Source organism: Hemitrygon akajei, chromosome 32 (assembly GCF_048418815.1).
Source record: "Hemitrygon akajei chromosome 32, sHemAka1.3, whole genome shotgun sequence".
NCBI lineage: Eukaryota > Metazoa > Chordata > Chondrichthyes > Myliobatiformes > Dasyatidae > Hemitrygon > Hemitrygon akajei.
In genome coordinates, this window is record NC_133155.1 from 9,222,363 (window position 1) to 9,236,580 (window position 14,218).

Below are 14,218 nucleotides of genomic sequence, written 5' to 3' on the forward strand. Positions count from 1 at the left end.
TCCTGCTCCTATTCCTTATGTTCTTATGATGCAGCGACAAGTGCTCTGCGCAGGTGCAGTGAAGCACAATGGACCAAACCGGCTCTGGTCGGTCTGCGCAGACGCAGTAACGTGCGATTGGCGAGACCTTAGCGGTCTGCGCATGCCCATGCTAGCTGGTAACCGGAGGTAGCTGATGCAATTGAACAACGTGAGGTGTTGGCGGTACAGGTAGACGGTCATTCATCGTTGGCGCCCTAAGCTGATCTGCACACGGTAAGGATATCTGGTAGGATTTGGTGCCGGAGGATGCAGGGCTTGGAGTTGTGTGTTGGTCAGATTCACGTGGGCTGGGGTCCTGTAAGAACTGTAGCCGGCCTGGGCTTTGCTTCTTCCTATAGGTGCTACCTGGCCTGCTGCGTTCCACCAGCATTGGTTTATATGGAGCATTCGTGGGTGCGGTGACATCTGACTTGCTTTTGCCTATTTATTTTTCGGGTTGAGGATCGCGGGCAAGGATACAGCATTTATTGTTCATCCAAAATTGTTCTGGAGCTGGGTGACACAGCAGGCTGGTCGGAGGATATTTAATAGTAAAACATAATGCAAGGTCTGGCAATAAAAGGAAGTGTGCAGATGCCGGAAACCCGAAGTAGAAAATGCTAGGAGCACTCAGGCCAGGCAACGTCTGTAGAAAGCGAAACATACTTAATGTTTTAAGTTTCAGATTCCTACAAGACCAAAAGCTTTTAGTTCTGTTTCTTCTTCTTCTTCTTCTTCTTCGCTGATTTAGGTACTTCACTTCCTAAATGTTTCCACCGTTTTCTGTTTTTTTTTCATTTTTCAATCTTTTTTATTGATTTTCAATATTGATTTTCAAATAAAGAATATACAAATCGGAAGAGGAGTTTAGCAAGTAGATAATATACTGTTAATATAATGTGGAATTTACTGCCCCAGAGAGCTGTGGAAGCTACTACACTCAATAAATTCAAAACGGAGATAGACATTTTCCTGGATAAAAATGGCATTAGGGGATACGGTGAGCGAGCAGGTAAGTGGACATGAGGCTAGGTTTAGATCAGCCATGTGATCTCCTGGACCAGTTTTCGATAACCTGGATGGGTCGGAGAGGAATTTTCCAGATTTTTTCTCCTCAATTGGCAACTCGTTTTTCACTCTCCCCCCCCCCGGGTGATCACATGGGTTTGGGTGGGATGAATAATAAAATAAAATGGGCGGCATGGTGCCCTGTTGGTTGGCACTGTTTCCTTGTGGGATTCGGTGAAAACTAGAGTTAAGATTGGATCAGCCATGATCTTATTGAATGGCGGGGCAGGCTTGAGGGGCCGATTGGCCTACTCCTGCTCCTATTCCTTATGTTCTTATGATACAGCGACAAGTGCTCTGCGCAGGTGCAGTGAAGCACAATGGACCAAACCGGCTCTGGTCAGTTTGCGCAGACGTAGTGAAGTGCGATTGGTGAGCCCTTAGCGGTCTGCGCATGCCCATGCTGGCTGGTAACCGGAGGTAGCTGATGCAATTGAACAACGTGAGGTGTTGGCGGTACAGGTAGACGGTCATTCATCGTTGGCTCCCTAAGCTGATCTGCACACGGTAAGGATATCTGGTAGGCTTTGGTGCCGGCGGATGCAGGGCTTGGAGTTGTGTGTTGGTCAGATTCACGTGGGCTGGGGTCCTGTAAGAACTGTAGCCGGCCTGGGCTTTGCTTCTTCCTATAGGTGCTACCTGGCCTGCTGCGTTCCACCAGCGTTGGTTTATATGGAGCATTCGTGGGTGCGGTGACATCTGACTTGCTTTTGCCTATTTATTTTTCGGGTTGAGGATCGCGGGCAAGGATACAGCATTTATTGTTCATCCAAAATTGTTCTGGAGCTGGGTGACACAGCAGGCTGGTCGGAGGATATTTAATAGTAAAACATAATGCAAGGTCTGGCAATAAAAGGAAGTGTGCAGATGCCGGAAACCCGAAGTAGAAAATGCTAGGAGCACTCAGGCCAGGCAACGTCTGTAGAAAGCGAAACATACTTCATGTTTTAAGTTTCAGATTCCTACAAGACCAAAAGCTTTTAGTTCTGTTTCTTCTTCTTCTTCGCTGATGGTACTTCACTTCCTAAATGTTTCCACCATTTTCTGTTTTTTTTTCATTTTTCAATCTTTTTTATTGATTTTCAAATAAAGAATATACAAATCAGAAGAGGAGTTTAGCAAGTAGATAATATAAAAGTCATATTAACAGCAATAATAAAAACAAAGTATATAATGTCAAAATCAAATAGGTAAAATATTATGCTGTTATATATACAATGGTCAAAAAAAACTACAACTCCTCATAGCAATCATAAAAAAAGATTGGAAATAAGCCCACTAACTAAACTGAAACAAGAAAAAAGAAAGATCGGGCAATCCATTTGAGGATAAAATTAGAAAAAAAAGAGAGAGAAAAAAAACACATCCTTCCAGTCATCTCCAAACCTTCATGGATAAGGATTTTCCCCAAAGAGAATAAAGAAAAATAAATAAATAAAAATAAATTAAATCATATGAAAATATTGAATAAAGGGTCGCCAGACTTGTTCAAAATAAGGATGTATCAAATGTCCGGCTTCTAAATTTCTCCAAGCTTAGACATGAGATAATGGAGGAGAGCCAATAGAAAACAGTAGGTGGGTTAGATTCTTTCCAGTGTAGCAAAATAGCTCTCCTAGCCAGTAAAGTTGAAAAAGCTATCACATGTTGGGCGGAAGCAGACACTTTGCTTGCTTCCTCTGGAATAATCCCAGAAATTGCTGTAAATGGATTAGGTTGAACATCCATATCTATAACTTTAGATAATATTCCAAACACATCCCTCCAAAAATTATTTAAACTTACACAGGACCAAAACACATGAGTTAGAGTAGCCAGTTCTGCGTTACATCTGTCACAAATAGGGCTTATGTTAGGAAAGATATGCACCAATTTATCTTTGGACATATGGGCCCTGTGTACTATCTTAAACTGAATTAAGATATGGCGTGCGCAGATAGGTTAATTATTTTTTTTTTAAATTTTATTTAATTGCATTTTTAAATGATTACAAGTGTAGAAAAAAAAGTATGTGACCCTTCCCCCCTCCCCAGATAGGTTAATTATTGACTAAATAATAAATTTTACTCCATTGATTATTTGAAAGTGAATGTTGAAGTTCTACTTCCCAGGTGCGTTGAACCCTATCATTAGGTGATATGCAAGCATTCATTAACTGTTTATAAGTGATAGCTATTAATTGTTTTTGAAAAGGTTTAAACTGAAAAATAACATAAGCCAAATTTAAAGAGCAGGCCAAGGGGTAATTTGGTAAAAAATTCCTAACCTGTAAATAACTGGAAAAAATGTGTATTAGCGATATCATATTTATCCATTAACTGTGAAAAAGACATTAAACAATTTTGTAAAAACAAATCTAAAAAAGTTTTTATTCCCTTAATTTTCCATGTTAAAAAAGCCTTATCCAAAGTTGATGGTTTAAAAAAGAAATTAGAATAAATATTACTAGAAAGTAGAAAATCATTTAATTCAAAAAATCTATGAAATTGAAACCAAATTTTTAAAGTATGTTTAACAATAGGGTTAAGAGCTTGTCTACCTATTCTGGAGAGCGAAAACAGAAGAGGAGCTCCTAATAAATCTGTTTTTTTTTATTGTGGGTTTGGGCCAGACCAGGTATAATGATATCTTTCATTCCTTCAAGGTCAGTCGTAAGCCAGATGGATTTTTACAACAGTCTGTTAATTTTATGGTAATTACTCATTACTGGCTTTATAAATTTAAGCTCCACTGCTACCAGAGTAGCATTTGAATGGTAGTCTCTGGTTTCTTAAAGCCACTGGGTTGCTCAATAGCCTATCTAAGACTGATACCAGCGGTACCAAAGAAACAGATACCAGGAAACAGATAACAGAAACTAGATAACAGAAGCACAGACGATTCTACAGGTGTAGAAATCTTGAGTAACACACACAAAATGGTGGAGGAACTCAGCAAGTCAGTCAACATCTTTGGACAGGAATAGGTAGTCATCATTTCTGGCCTGAAATATCAACTGTTCATTATCCTCCATAGATGTTTAAACATTTTGATTTTGATTCTGAATCTCTCTCCTTAGGTGTTGCCTGACTTGCTCAGTATTTTTGGGATCTTTGATTTTTGTTTCAGATTTTCAACATCTGTGGCTTGCAGAGTCTAGAAATAGTTTATTATTTGTATATCAAATGCAGTGGCTGCCCCTCTCACTTCAGAAAATTGTCAGTCCTTGCATTGCTCAATAATAAATTTTATTATTGCACCAGAATAATAAAATTTGCCCTCTTAAACTGTGTTAGTTTTGCAAAATATCATTGTTATGTGCCATGGGCAATCATGGTCTTTCTGTGACCATGATTGTTCTTGGCAAATTTTTCTACTGAAGTGGTTTGCCATTGCTTTCTTCTGGGAAGTGTCTTTACAAGATGGGTGACCCCAGCCATTATCAATATTGTTCAGAGATTGTCTACCTGGCATCAGTGGTCGTATAAACAGGACTTGTGATATGCATCTGCTGCTCCCATGGCAGGTGGTGAAGAAATGTGACCCTGATCGAGGGGCTAGGCAGGTACTACACCTTATCCAAGGGTGACCTGGGGGCCAATGGGGTGAAGGAGGGCCTTATTACCAGCTTTGGTAGAATTGTATTTCCACCCTGCCACCCAACTGCAACATAACAGCATACAAATTGAACACTTGAAGGTGGTGGGGAGAGTTGTGATTGTATTGGCTGAGTCTATAACCCTCTGCAGCCTCATCCGATCTTGTAAACTGGAGGGCTCACTCCAGGCCGTGTTGCCTTTAGAAATTTGCAATTTATAAAAACATACCAAATCCCCTCAAACTTCTAACGAAGTAGTCTTCATGATTGCATTGATGTGTGGGGCCCTGGACAGATCATCTGAGATGTTGAAACCCAAGTTACTTAAGGCTGCCCACCCTTTCCACCACTGTCTTCCCCAATGAGGACCAGTGAATGTTCTCCCTACTTTACATACACAATCATTGAGTGCGAGTTTGTTGCTGCAACACCACTCATCTAGCCGATCTGTTTTGCTCCTCATCGTCATCTGGGATTCTAAAATAACAGTGGCGTACCTGGTCTTCTGTGATTTTGGGGAACTGATGGATCCTCCACTCAGAACTTCTGATAGTAGATGGTTACAGAAGGTGCATCCTTGTCTTTGGCACTTGTACCAGGTGAAGAGTTTTAGGAATTGTCTTCCTGTAAGTGTTTAATTGCTATTCATAGCCGGATGTGGCAGAACTGCAGAGTTTTGATCACATCTAATTTGGACTGTGAGATTCTGTTTGCTGTATGCTCTTGTTAATTAACACACCTGTTACATCTTCAACGGGTTCCCTCTCCCAACTTGCTCATTTCCCCACTCTGACCTTTTACCTGCCTGTTATTTCCCCTGGGTCCCCTTTCTCCTGTGGTACCCTCTTCTCTCTGATCAGATTTCTTCCATTCCAGCCTTTGACCTTTCCCATCCACCTGGCTTCACCTATCACCTTCCAGCTAGCCTCTTTCCCCTCCCTTCCGCCCTTAATTCTGGCATCTTCCTTCCTTCCTTCCTTCTCAGTCCTGAAGAAGGGTCTCAGCCCAAAACATTGACTATCAATTCATTTCCGTAGATGCTGCCTGACCGTCTGAGTTCCTCCAGCATTTTGTGTTCTTAACCTCACCAGATTGTTACCTCATTTTTATACATGCCTAATGCCATGTGTGGCAAATTCTTGTACACTATTCATTGAAGCAGGTTTTGGGGACAAGTGGTGTCAAAAGGTTACAGTCTCAAGATGGCACAGAACTGTGACCTCTGTTGAAGTTGTAACCAAGTTTTAGTTGTTTCCCCCCCCCCCCCCCAGTGAATATTTTTAGTGTTTTGTTTGGGTTTGTAGGGATGGTTTTGGGGACAGAGAGGTTTGTCAGGGGTCAGCTTGGAGTTTTAGGGACAAAGATGTTGGGGAATTGGAGGTCAGGCTTAAGTGTCCTCATCGTATTCAAAGGAGAGTGACGCAGCAATGAAGGATATGGGGCATCCCTGTGAACCCGGCTGGAATGTCTGGCTGACAGACGATGGATGTTGGCTCATTTTAGGGTCAAGTTGTCAGCAGCTTCCAGAGTCAGAGTTCGGTTCAGACAGAAGGAACAAGGTCCAATGACTGCCGTGCGTTCATGAATGGTGAGACCAGAGTTCCAAGGCCTAGCGTTCAGAGTCCTGTCATCAGGGAGGATGGAGTTGGAGGTGAGTCTGAGAATTGAGGCCCGAGGCTCCAATTGGAAGACTAAAAGGTTGAGGCCCATTGGCCGGATTCGTGGGTCTGCTGGGGTAGTCGAATACCCAATGCCTGTGTGTCCACATCCGAATCTGGGTGTGCTGGAGGCTGAAGAATACGGGCTGACGAGCTTAGAGGACTGTGTGTGTGCATGGGGGTGAGGAACGGGACTTACTTTGCTGTTGTGTGGAGCATTGTGGGCTTGCTCTGTTGACATCTGTAGTTGGGAAAGTGCTTGAAGCTATCATGAAAGAAGAAATAGCGAGGCATCTAGAAAGAAATGGATCCATCATGCAGACACAGCATAGTTTCAGCAAAGGCAGGTCCTGTTTGACAAACTTACTGGAGTTCTTAGAGGATATAATGAGCCCAATGGATAGAGGGGGAGAGATGAATGTTATTTACTTGGATTTCCAGAAGGTATTCGATAAGGTGCCAGCACATAAAAGACATCCATAAGATAAGGATGCATAGAGTTGGGGGTGATGTATTACATGGATAGAGGATTGGTTAATCAATAGAAAGCAGAGAGGTGGGATATGTGGGTGTTTCTCTGGTTGACAATCAGTGGTGAGTGGTGCCGAGCCCACAACTCTTCATGATATTCTTACTAACCATATAGTCAAATTAAGAATTATAAAGCTGAATCGTTAATTGCAAAAAAAAAACCAGAAAGGGGTCCATTCTCATGAAACAGTCTAACGCGCAATGTTGGAGCTCACAGATGAGGCCGTTTGTCCACCATCGACCTCCATCGATCGTCGCTGACCTTCGGACCCTTGGTCCAAGTCCACTCCGTCCGGCTGTCTACCAACTCTCTCCATTCGCATCTTCTCTCCTCATCTCTTCCCAGCAAAAGACCGCAAATTCCTGGCTCCCAGACACACAAGAAAGAACAACATCCTGCTCATTGGTTAACATGCCCCATTATCTTTAGTCATAATCCAAACATTGCTGCTACAGAGAAACCATTACCTCAGCAGTGGAACATTACAGAGAAGCCATTACATTAGCAGTGAAACCTTACTCTGTGTTACATACATTAACGATCTTTGAAGAGGAGACTGAGTGTAGTGTATCTTAAGTTTGATGATGACATTAAATTGAGTGGAAAAGCAAATTATGCAGAGGATATGGAGAGTCTGCAGAGATATAGATAGGTTCAGTGAGTGGGCGGGGTCTGCCAGATGGAGTACAATGTTGATAAATGTGAGGTCATCCACTTAGGAAGGAAAATGGAAAATCAGATTATTATTTAAATAGTAAAAGATTGCAGCATGCTGCTGTGCAGAAGGACTTGGGAGTGCTTGTGTATGAATCACAAAAGCTTGGTTTGCAGGTGCAGCAGACTATCAAGAAGGCAAATGGAATGTTGGCTATTATTAGAGGGATTGAATTTAAGGGCTGGGTGGTAATGCTGCAACTGTATAGGGTTTTGGTGAGGCTGCATCTGGAGTACTTTGGGTAATTCTGGTCTCCTTACCTTGAGGAAGGATATACTGGTTTTGGAAATGGTACAGAGGAGTTTCACCAGCTTGATTCCAGAGGTGAGGGGGTTAGACTATGAGAGAATGAGTTGCCTGGGACTGTAATCACTGGATTTCAGAAGGATGAGAGGAGATCTTATAGAAACATATACAGTTATGAAAGGGATCGATAAGACAGAGGCAGGAAAGTTGTTTCCACTGGTAGGTGAGACTAGAACAAGGGGACTTAGCCTCAAGATTCGGGGGAATAGATTTAGGATGGAGATGAGGAGGAACTGCTTTTCCCAAAGAGTGGTGAATCTGTGGAATTCTCTGCCCAATGAAGCAGTGGAGGCTACCTCAGTAAATATATTTAAGATAAGGTTGGATAGATTTTTGCGCAGTAGGGGAATTAAGGGTTATGGGAGGGAAAGAGCAGGCTTGACGGACCAGATGGCCAACTCCTACTCCTGTTGCCTATGTTCTTATCTTGACACTGAAATGTGTGACGACAATTGTGGTCTAACCCCGAGATGCAAACAATACATTTCACCATATGTTTCAATAAATCTTGCCATACTTGAAGTTACGGACGGTGGCAAAATACAATTCTGATCTTGATTGTCCACTTTGTCTTGCAAATGCATTGTTTTAAGCTGGTAGATTTGTTCTGAAATTGCCACGTACCACCCAGTGATGGGTGTGTACAGTGTGAAAATAAGAATTTCATTACATTAAAGGGCTTTCTTCCTTCTAACATATTTATAGACAGTTTCGGTAAAGTATTGTTAGTATTGCCATACCAAGAAAGCACTTTTGAATTATAGTCATGTTTGTAATAAGCATGGTAGGTAATCTTTATCCAGCAAGGGGCCAGGGTAGCACAGTGATTAGCACAGCATTTTACAGTACAAACAACCTGGGTTCAATTGCTGCCGCTGCCTGTAAGGACTTTGTACATTATTCCTGTGACCATGTGAGTTTCCTCTGGGTGCTCCAGTTTCCTCCCACAGTCGAAAGATGTACCGGCTGTTAGGTTAATTGGCCATTGTAAATTGTCCCGTGATTAGGCTCGGATTAAATTGGGGGATTGTTGGGCAACATGGCTCAAAGGCTTGGAAGGGCCTATTCCACACTCATTAAATATTTTTTTAAAAAGAGGACAATATTTGTATTTTTGCTTTAGAAGTAAGCATTATAGCATTATACAGTACATCAGAGCCAGCTTCTCCATCCTTTTCAAAATGGTACCAAAGGATTTTTTTTGCATCCACTGAGATGGCAGATGAGTCCCCAATTTATTTCTCCTCAGTTATTCTCTAATGTTAATGTAAAAGTACAGTACTGTACCAGTTGCTCAGTTTTGCTTCTAGTCCTTGAATCTTTGAATTGGTAACCCACCTCCTACTGATTTGTGTAAAAGCTTTCTCAAGAGACCTCGTCTTACACTAAAGGCAACCTTTACTCTTGTACAGTTGTACATGCAGAAATCTAGAAATATTAGACAGTTCTTCAGATTCATTTATTTTTCACATGTACATCAAAATATACAGCGAAATGTGTTGTTTGCATTAACCACTGACACAACTTAAGGATGTACTGGGGACAGCCTGCAAGTGTTATCATCTATGCAATTATAGTGGGCAGGAGAAGTTCATGTTTACTGGCATTGTTTGTGAACAAAATTAAGCACTTGGCAGTAATGTTATAGTAAAACTGACTTCTCGGTTTCTCGCAGATCGCCATTGGAAGCATTCAGCATCATGGGGGAAAGCAGAAATGTTGAGGAGAAGATCAGTCTTATCAGACGAAACTTGCAGGTGTGACATTATGCAAATATCATTGATAAGAAATAAATATTTTTCTTTCTGTTTGAATACATCAATTTGATTACCGGGAATACTGGTGAATGCAAATATCATTGATAAGAAATAAATATTTTTCTTTCTGTTTGAATACATCAATTTGATTACCGGGAATACTGGTGAATGCAAATATCATTGATAAGAAATAAATATTTTTCTTTCTGTTTGAATACATCAATTTGATTACCGGGAATACTGGTGAATGCAAATATCATTGATAAGAAATAAATATTTTTCTTTCTGTTTGAATACATAGATTTGATTACCGGGAATGCTGGTGAATGCAAAGTTAACTGGAACTTTAAATGAGTTGAATGTTGAAATATGTTGAAACCCTAACCTTCTTCTCATTATCTTGAGCTTGTAAATATAAATCTATTAAAACTTCTCACCCTGAATAATGTGCAAACTGCAAACCATGTAATTTTGTCACTGAAAGTAAATATATGGCGAAAAGATAAAAAGTGATATAATATTTTGGTAAACAATCACAGAACAGTATAACTGGTAAATAAGTTGGTGGATAATTGATTACATTTTGAGGATCAATTCACTTTTATGTCTATACGTTCTTGAACTGCAGTCATTTAATCTTATTATATATTTTGCATTTTCAGCAAAAAAATCAGTTTAAGAATGTATTTTTATGCTTAATATATACTTAAATAGTTCAACAAATTTTTTTTTCTAGGAGGTCTTGGGTGAGGATAAGTTGCATTCCATTCTGCAAGAGCGAGACCTGAATGTTTACTGGGGAACAGCCACAACTGGAAAACCCCATGTAGCATACTTTGTGCCAATGTCAAAGATCGCTGACTTCTTGAAAGCTGGCTGTGAGGTGAGAAGATAGGCAAATAGGAAATGTGCAGATTTTTTCTCCATGGATGATTTTGTTGAAAGCTGGCAGCATAAATCAGAGTCAGGTTTATTATCATTGGCGTTTTGCAGCAGCAGCACAGTGTGAGACATAAAAATTCCTGTAAGTTACAAAAATGTAGTGCAAAAGAGGGAAAATACCGTAGTATTGATAGGTTCGTGGACCGTTCAGAAATTTGATGGTGGAAGGGAAGAATCTGTTTCTAAAATGTTGAGAGTAGGTCTTCATGCTCTTGTACCTCCTCCCCAATGGTAGTAATGGGAAGAGGAATTGTCCTGGATGGTGAGGGTCTTGTTGATGGATGCTGCCTTCTTGGGGCACTGGCCCTTGAAGATGACTCAAGAGTGGGGGTGGTTTCGTTGGAGCTGGCTCAGACTACAACCCTCTGCAGCCTCTTTCGATGCCGCACGTTGGAGCCTCCGTAACCAAGCCATGATGCGTCCCGTCGGAATGCACTCCACCGTACATTTGCAGAAATTTTTAAGCCTTTGGTAGTATGCCAGATCTCCTCAAGATCCCAATGAAGTGGAGCCGCTGTTGTAATTGTATCAAAATGTTGAGCCTGGGATAGATCCTCTGAAATGTTGGTGTCCAGGAACTTGAAGCTGCTCACCTTTTCCACTACATCGCTTCAATGAGGATCGCTGTGTGTTCTCCCTTCCTAAAGTTCATGACCAGTTCCTTGGTCTTGTTGACGCTGGGTGCGAGGTTGTTGTTATGACAAGTTGCATGCCATCTTGGACAATGTCTCCCATCCACTCCATAATGTACTGGTTAGGCACAGGAGTACATTCATCCAGAGACTCATTCCACCAAGATGCAACACTGAGCGTCATAGGAAGTCATTCCTGCCTGTGGCCATCAAACTTTACAACTCCTCCCTCGGAGTGTCAGACACCCTGAGCCAATAGGCTGATCCTGGACTTATTTCCACTTGGCATAATTTACTTATTATTATTTAATTATTTATGGTTTTATATTGCTATATTTCTACACTATTCTTGGTTGGTGCGACTGTAACGAAACCCAATTTCCCTCGGGATCAACAAAGTATGTCTGTCTGTCTATCTGACACCACTCAACTAGCTGATCTATCTCATTCCTGTATACCTCCTTGTTGCCATCTGAGATTCAGTCAAGAACAGTAAAGTGATCAAAATTAGAGATGTCTCTTCAGCTGTGTCCAGACACACAAGTAGCCCGGGTCAGCATTACCTTGGAGGTGTTGATTGTCAGTGAAAGCAATACATTATTATTGCTCTGCGCTGAGTGTGGTCTTCCGATGAGGAAGACAAGGAACCAGTTGCAGAAGGAGGTACAGAGTCCCCAGTTTTGAAGCTTGTTGATTATTAGTGAGGAATGATGATGTTGAACACTGAGATGTAATCGATAAACAGCAGACTGAGGTCGTGTATTGCTGTTGTCCAGATTTTCCGAAACTGAGTGGAGAGCCAGTGAGATGGCAAATCGCACTGGGTCCAGGTCCTTGCTCAGGCAGGAGTTAATTCTAGCCATAACCAAGTTCTCAAAACATTTCATCACAGTTAGGAATGTTAGTTAGTTAGAGATACTGTTAATTAGAATAGGCCTTTCAGGCCCATCCCTCCATAGTTAACCCTAGCCTAATCACAGGACAATTTATTATAACCCCATTAACATAATAACCAGTATTTATTTAGAATGTGGGAGGAAACTGGAGGACCCAGAGAAAACCCACACATTCCACGGGGAAGACATACAGACTCCATACAGATGATGTTGGAATTGAACTTTGAATTCTTGATGTCCTGAGCTGTAATAGTATCTGGTAGCCCATCGTGCTCTTCTTGGGCACTGGGATGAATGATACCCTTTTGAAGCAGGTGTGAACCTCTGATTGTAGTAGTGAGAGTCTGGAGATGATTTTGAACACTCCAGCCAGTTGTTCAACAAAGATTTTCAATACCTGGCCAAGTACACCAGTGGCTAATTCCTCAGATTTGAAGAAGAATCCCTGATAATTCTGCTTTTTAAAAAATTCCATTATACTCTGTCATTGTTGATAGCAATAGCACCTTTCATAATCTAGGGCTTCCATTAGTCAGGGTTGACCATGGGTGTTGAGTCTTAGCTGTCTACAGGATATGCAAGCCAGGGCAGTACAGTATGGAGAACAAGCTTTTACCATGTGTCACACTCTCCATCCACACATCTGATAACCCAAAAAGTGACAGAGACCAATACTGTTTGGCACCTGCAGTGTTGGAGGAGTTGCCAGTCAGAGTTGAACTCAATATAGCACTGCCTTTGGGGATTCCAGCTCTGGATTTTTCCCTCGGAGTTTACTCCGGAAGCCTTCTCCACGAGTGGGAAGAACTGCAAGGCAGTGAAGGTTTGAGACTGGAATTTTCCTTCTCCTAGATGAGCTGCCAACCATGGATGATGAGCCCCATCTGCCCGAAGGGACAAGTTTTAAGGTGCCAGCAACCCACCTTTGCCGCTTCTCCTGAGAGTAGAAACAGTTCCGCCAGGCTTAGTAGCTAAGCCACACGTGAAGGGCAGGAGTTGGACTTGGTTGGTCAGAGTCTATTTGAAGTGTGCGCTGTTGCGAGCATTTAATAGGTAGTAGAAGCTTATCCTTATTACCATCCCCGGCTATAACAATCTTAAGGAACAGTCTTTCACAATACAGCACCTTAAACAGAATGGATCAGTGAGTAGTATGCAAGAAAATAAACGATTCCGATAAAATAATATGCACGAGATCCTGCAGATGCTTGAAATTCTGATGATGGATCTCAGTGATCTTTATTCCTCTCCATAGATGTTGCCTGACCTGTTGAGTTCCTCCAGCATTTTGTGTATTACTCCAATCAAGTGAGTGGATCTTAGGACAGATAATCAAAATTTTGCTAACAATAATTTTAATGACCTTCATAAAGGCCAGTGGAGAGTTTAACAGAGGGAGTTCTTGAGTTTAAGGATTAGCTGAAAGTAAAAATCTAAAATTCTTTTATCAATATACATTGTGAGTACCGAATATTTTTAATTGAGGAAAAACTCTGACTTGCGACTTACTTAGTTGTATTATATCAAGCTTACAAACATCCTGAGAATAAAACTTGTTGGACTATGGAGCACATTTTTGCAAAGATGGTGGCAGTGGTCTTCATGATGCCTAAATGGAGAAAATTTCTGTTGTTCTTTTCTGGATGTGGGACTTGCAAAGTGTCACATCATAGTAGTGAACATGTGGAAAGAGTTTAAAAATCTGGAAATGTCATGAGTTAGCCTTCTGAAGCATTGTGCAGGATCTCAAAATGTGTGAATATCTTCTAGGAAAGCCATAGCACATTCCAGAAATAGCAGAAATTGCAATAAAAAAATTCTTACAAACAATTAAAATCTCTGTTTTCCCCTTCTGCTTCAGGTAACTATTTTATTTGCTGATTTGCATGCTTATTTGGACAACATGAAAGCTCCTTGGGAGCTGCTTCAACTGAGAACGAGGTACTACGAACATATTATAAAAGCCATGCTGGAAAGTATAGGTGTACCAACAGAAAAACTCAAATTTGTGAAAGGGACCGATTTTCAGTTAAGCAGGTAAGGTATCAATATCTAAATGGGGAAAAGATTATTTTCATTTCATAGATTGAAAGTCTTTATTTTGTTTGGCTGTA

At 41.1% G+C, this 14,218-nt stretch overlaps 1 protein-coding gene across 5 annotated transcripts in view; it reads left to right on the forward strand.

The window, feature by feature from the left end:
• Positions 1–1,443: 1,443 nt before the first annotated feature.
• Positions 1,444–14,218, forward strand: part of LOC140719661 (tyrosine--tRNA ligase, cytoplasmic-like) — a 117,910-nt gene continuing 105,135 nt past the window's right edge. For all 5 annotated transcript variants that reach the window (XR_012096974.1, XM_073034446.1, XM_073034447.1 and 2 more), the window contains exons 1-4: positions 1,444–1,596; positions 9,553–9,634; positions 10,371–10,517; positions 13,966–14,141. Coding sequence is in view for 4 of the 5 variants with exons in the window: in XM_073034446.1 (XP_072890547.1) it covers positions 9,578–9,634; positions 10,371–10,517; positions 13,966–14,141 (380 nt within the window). In the remaining variant the exon portion in view is untranslated. The remainder of the gene's footprint in view (positions 1,597–9,552; positions 9,635–10,370; positions 10,518–13,965; positions 14,142–14,218) is intronic.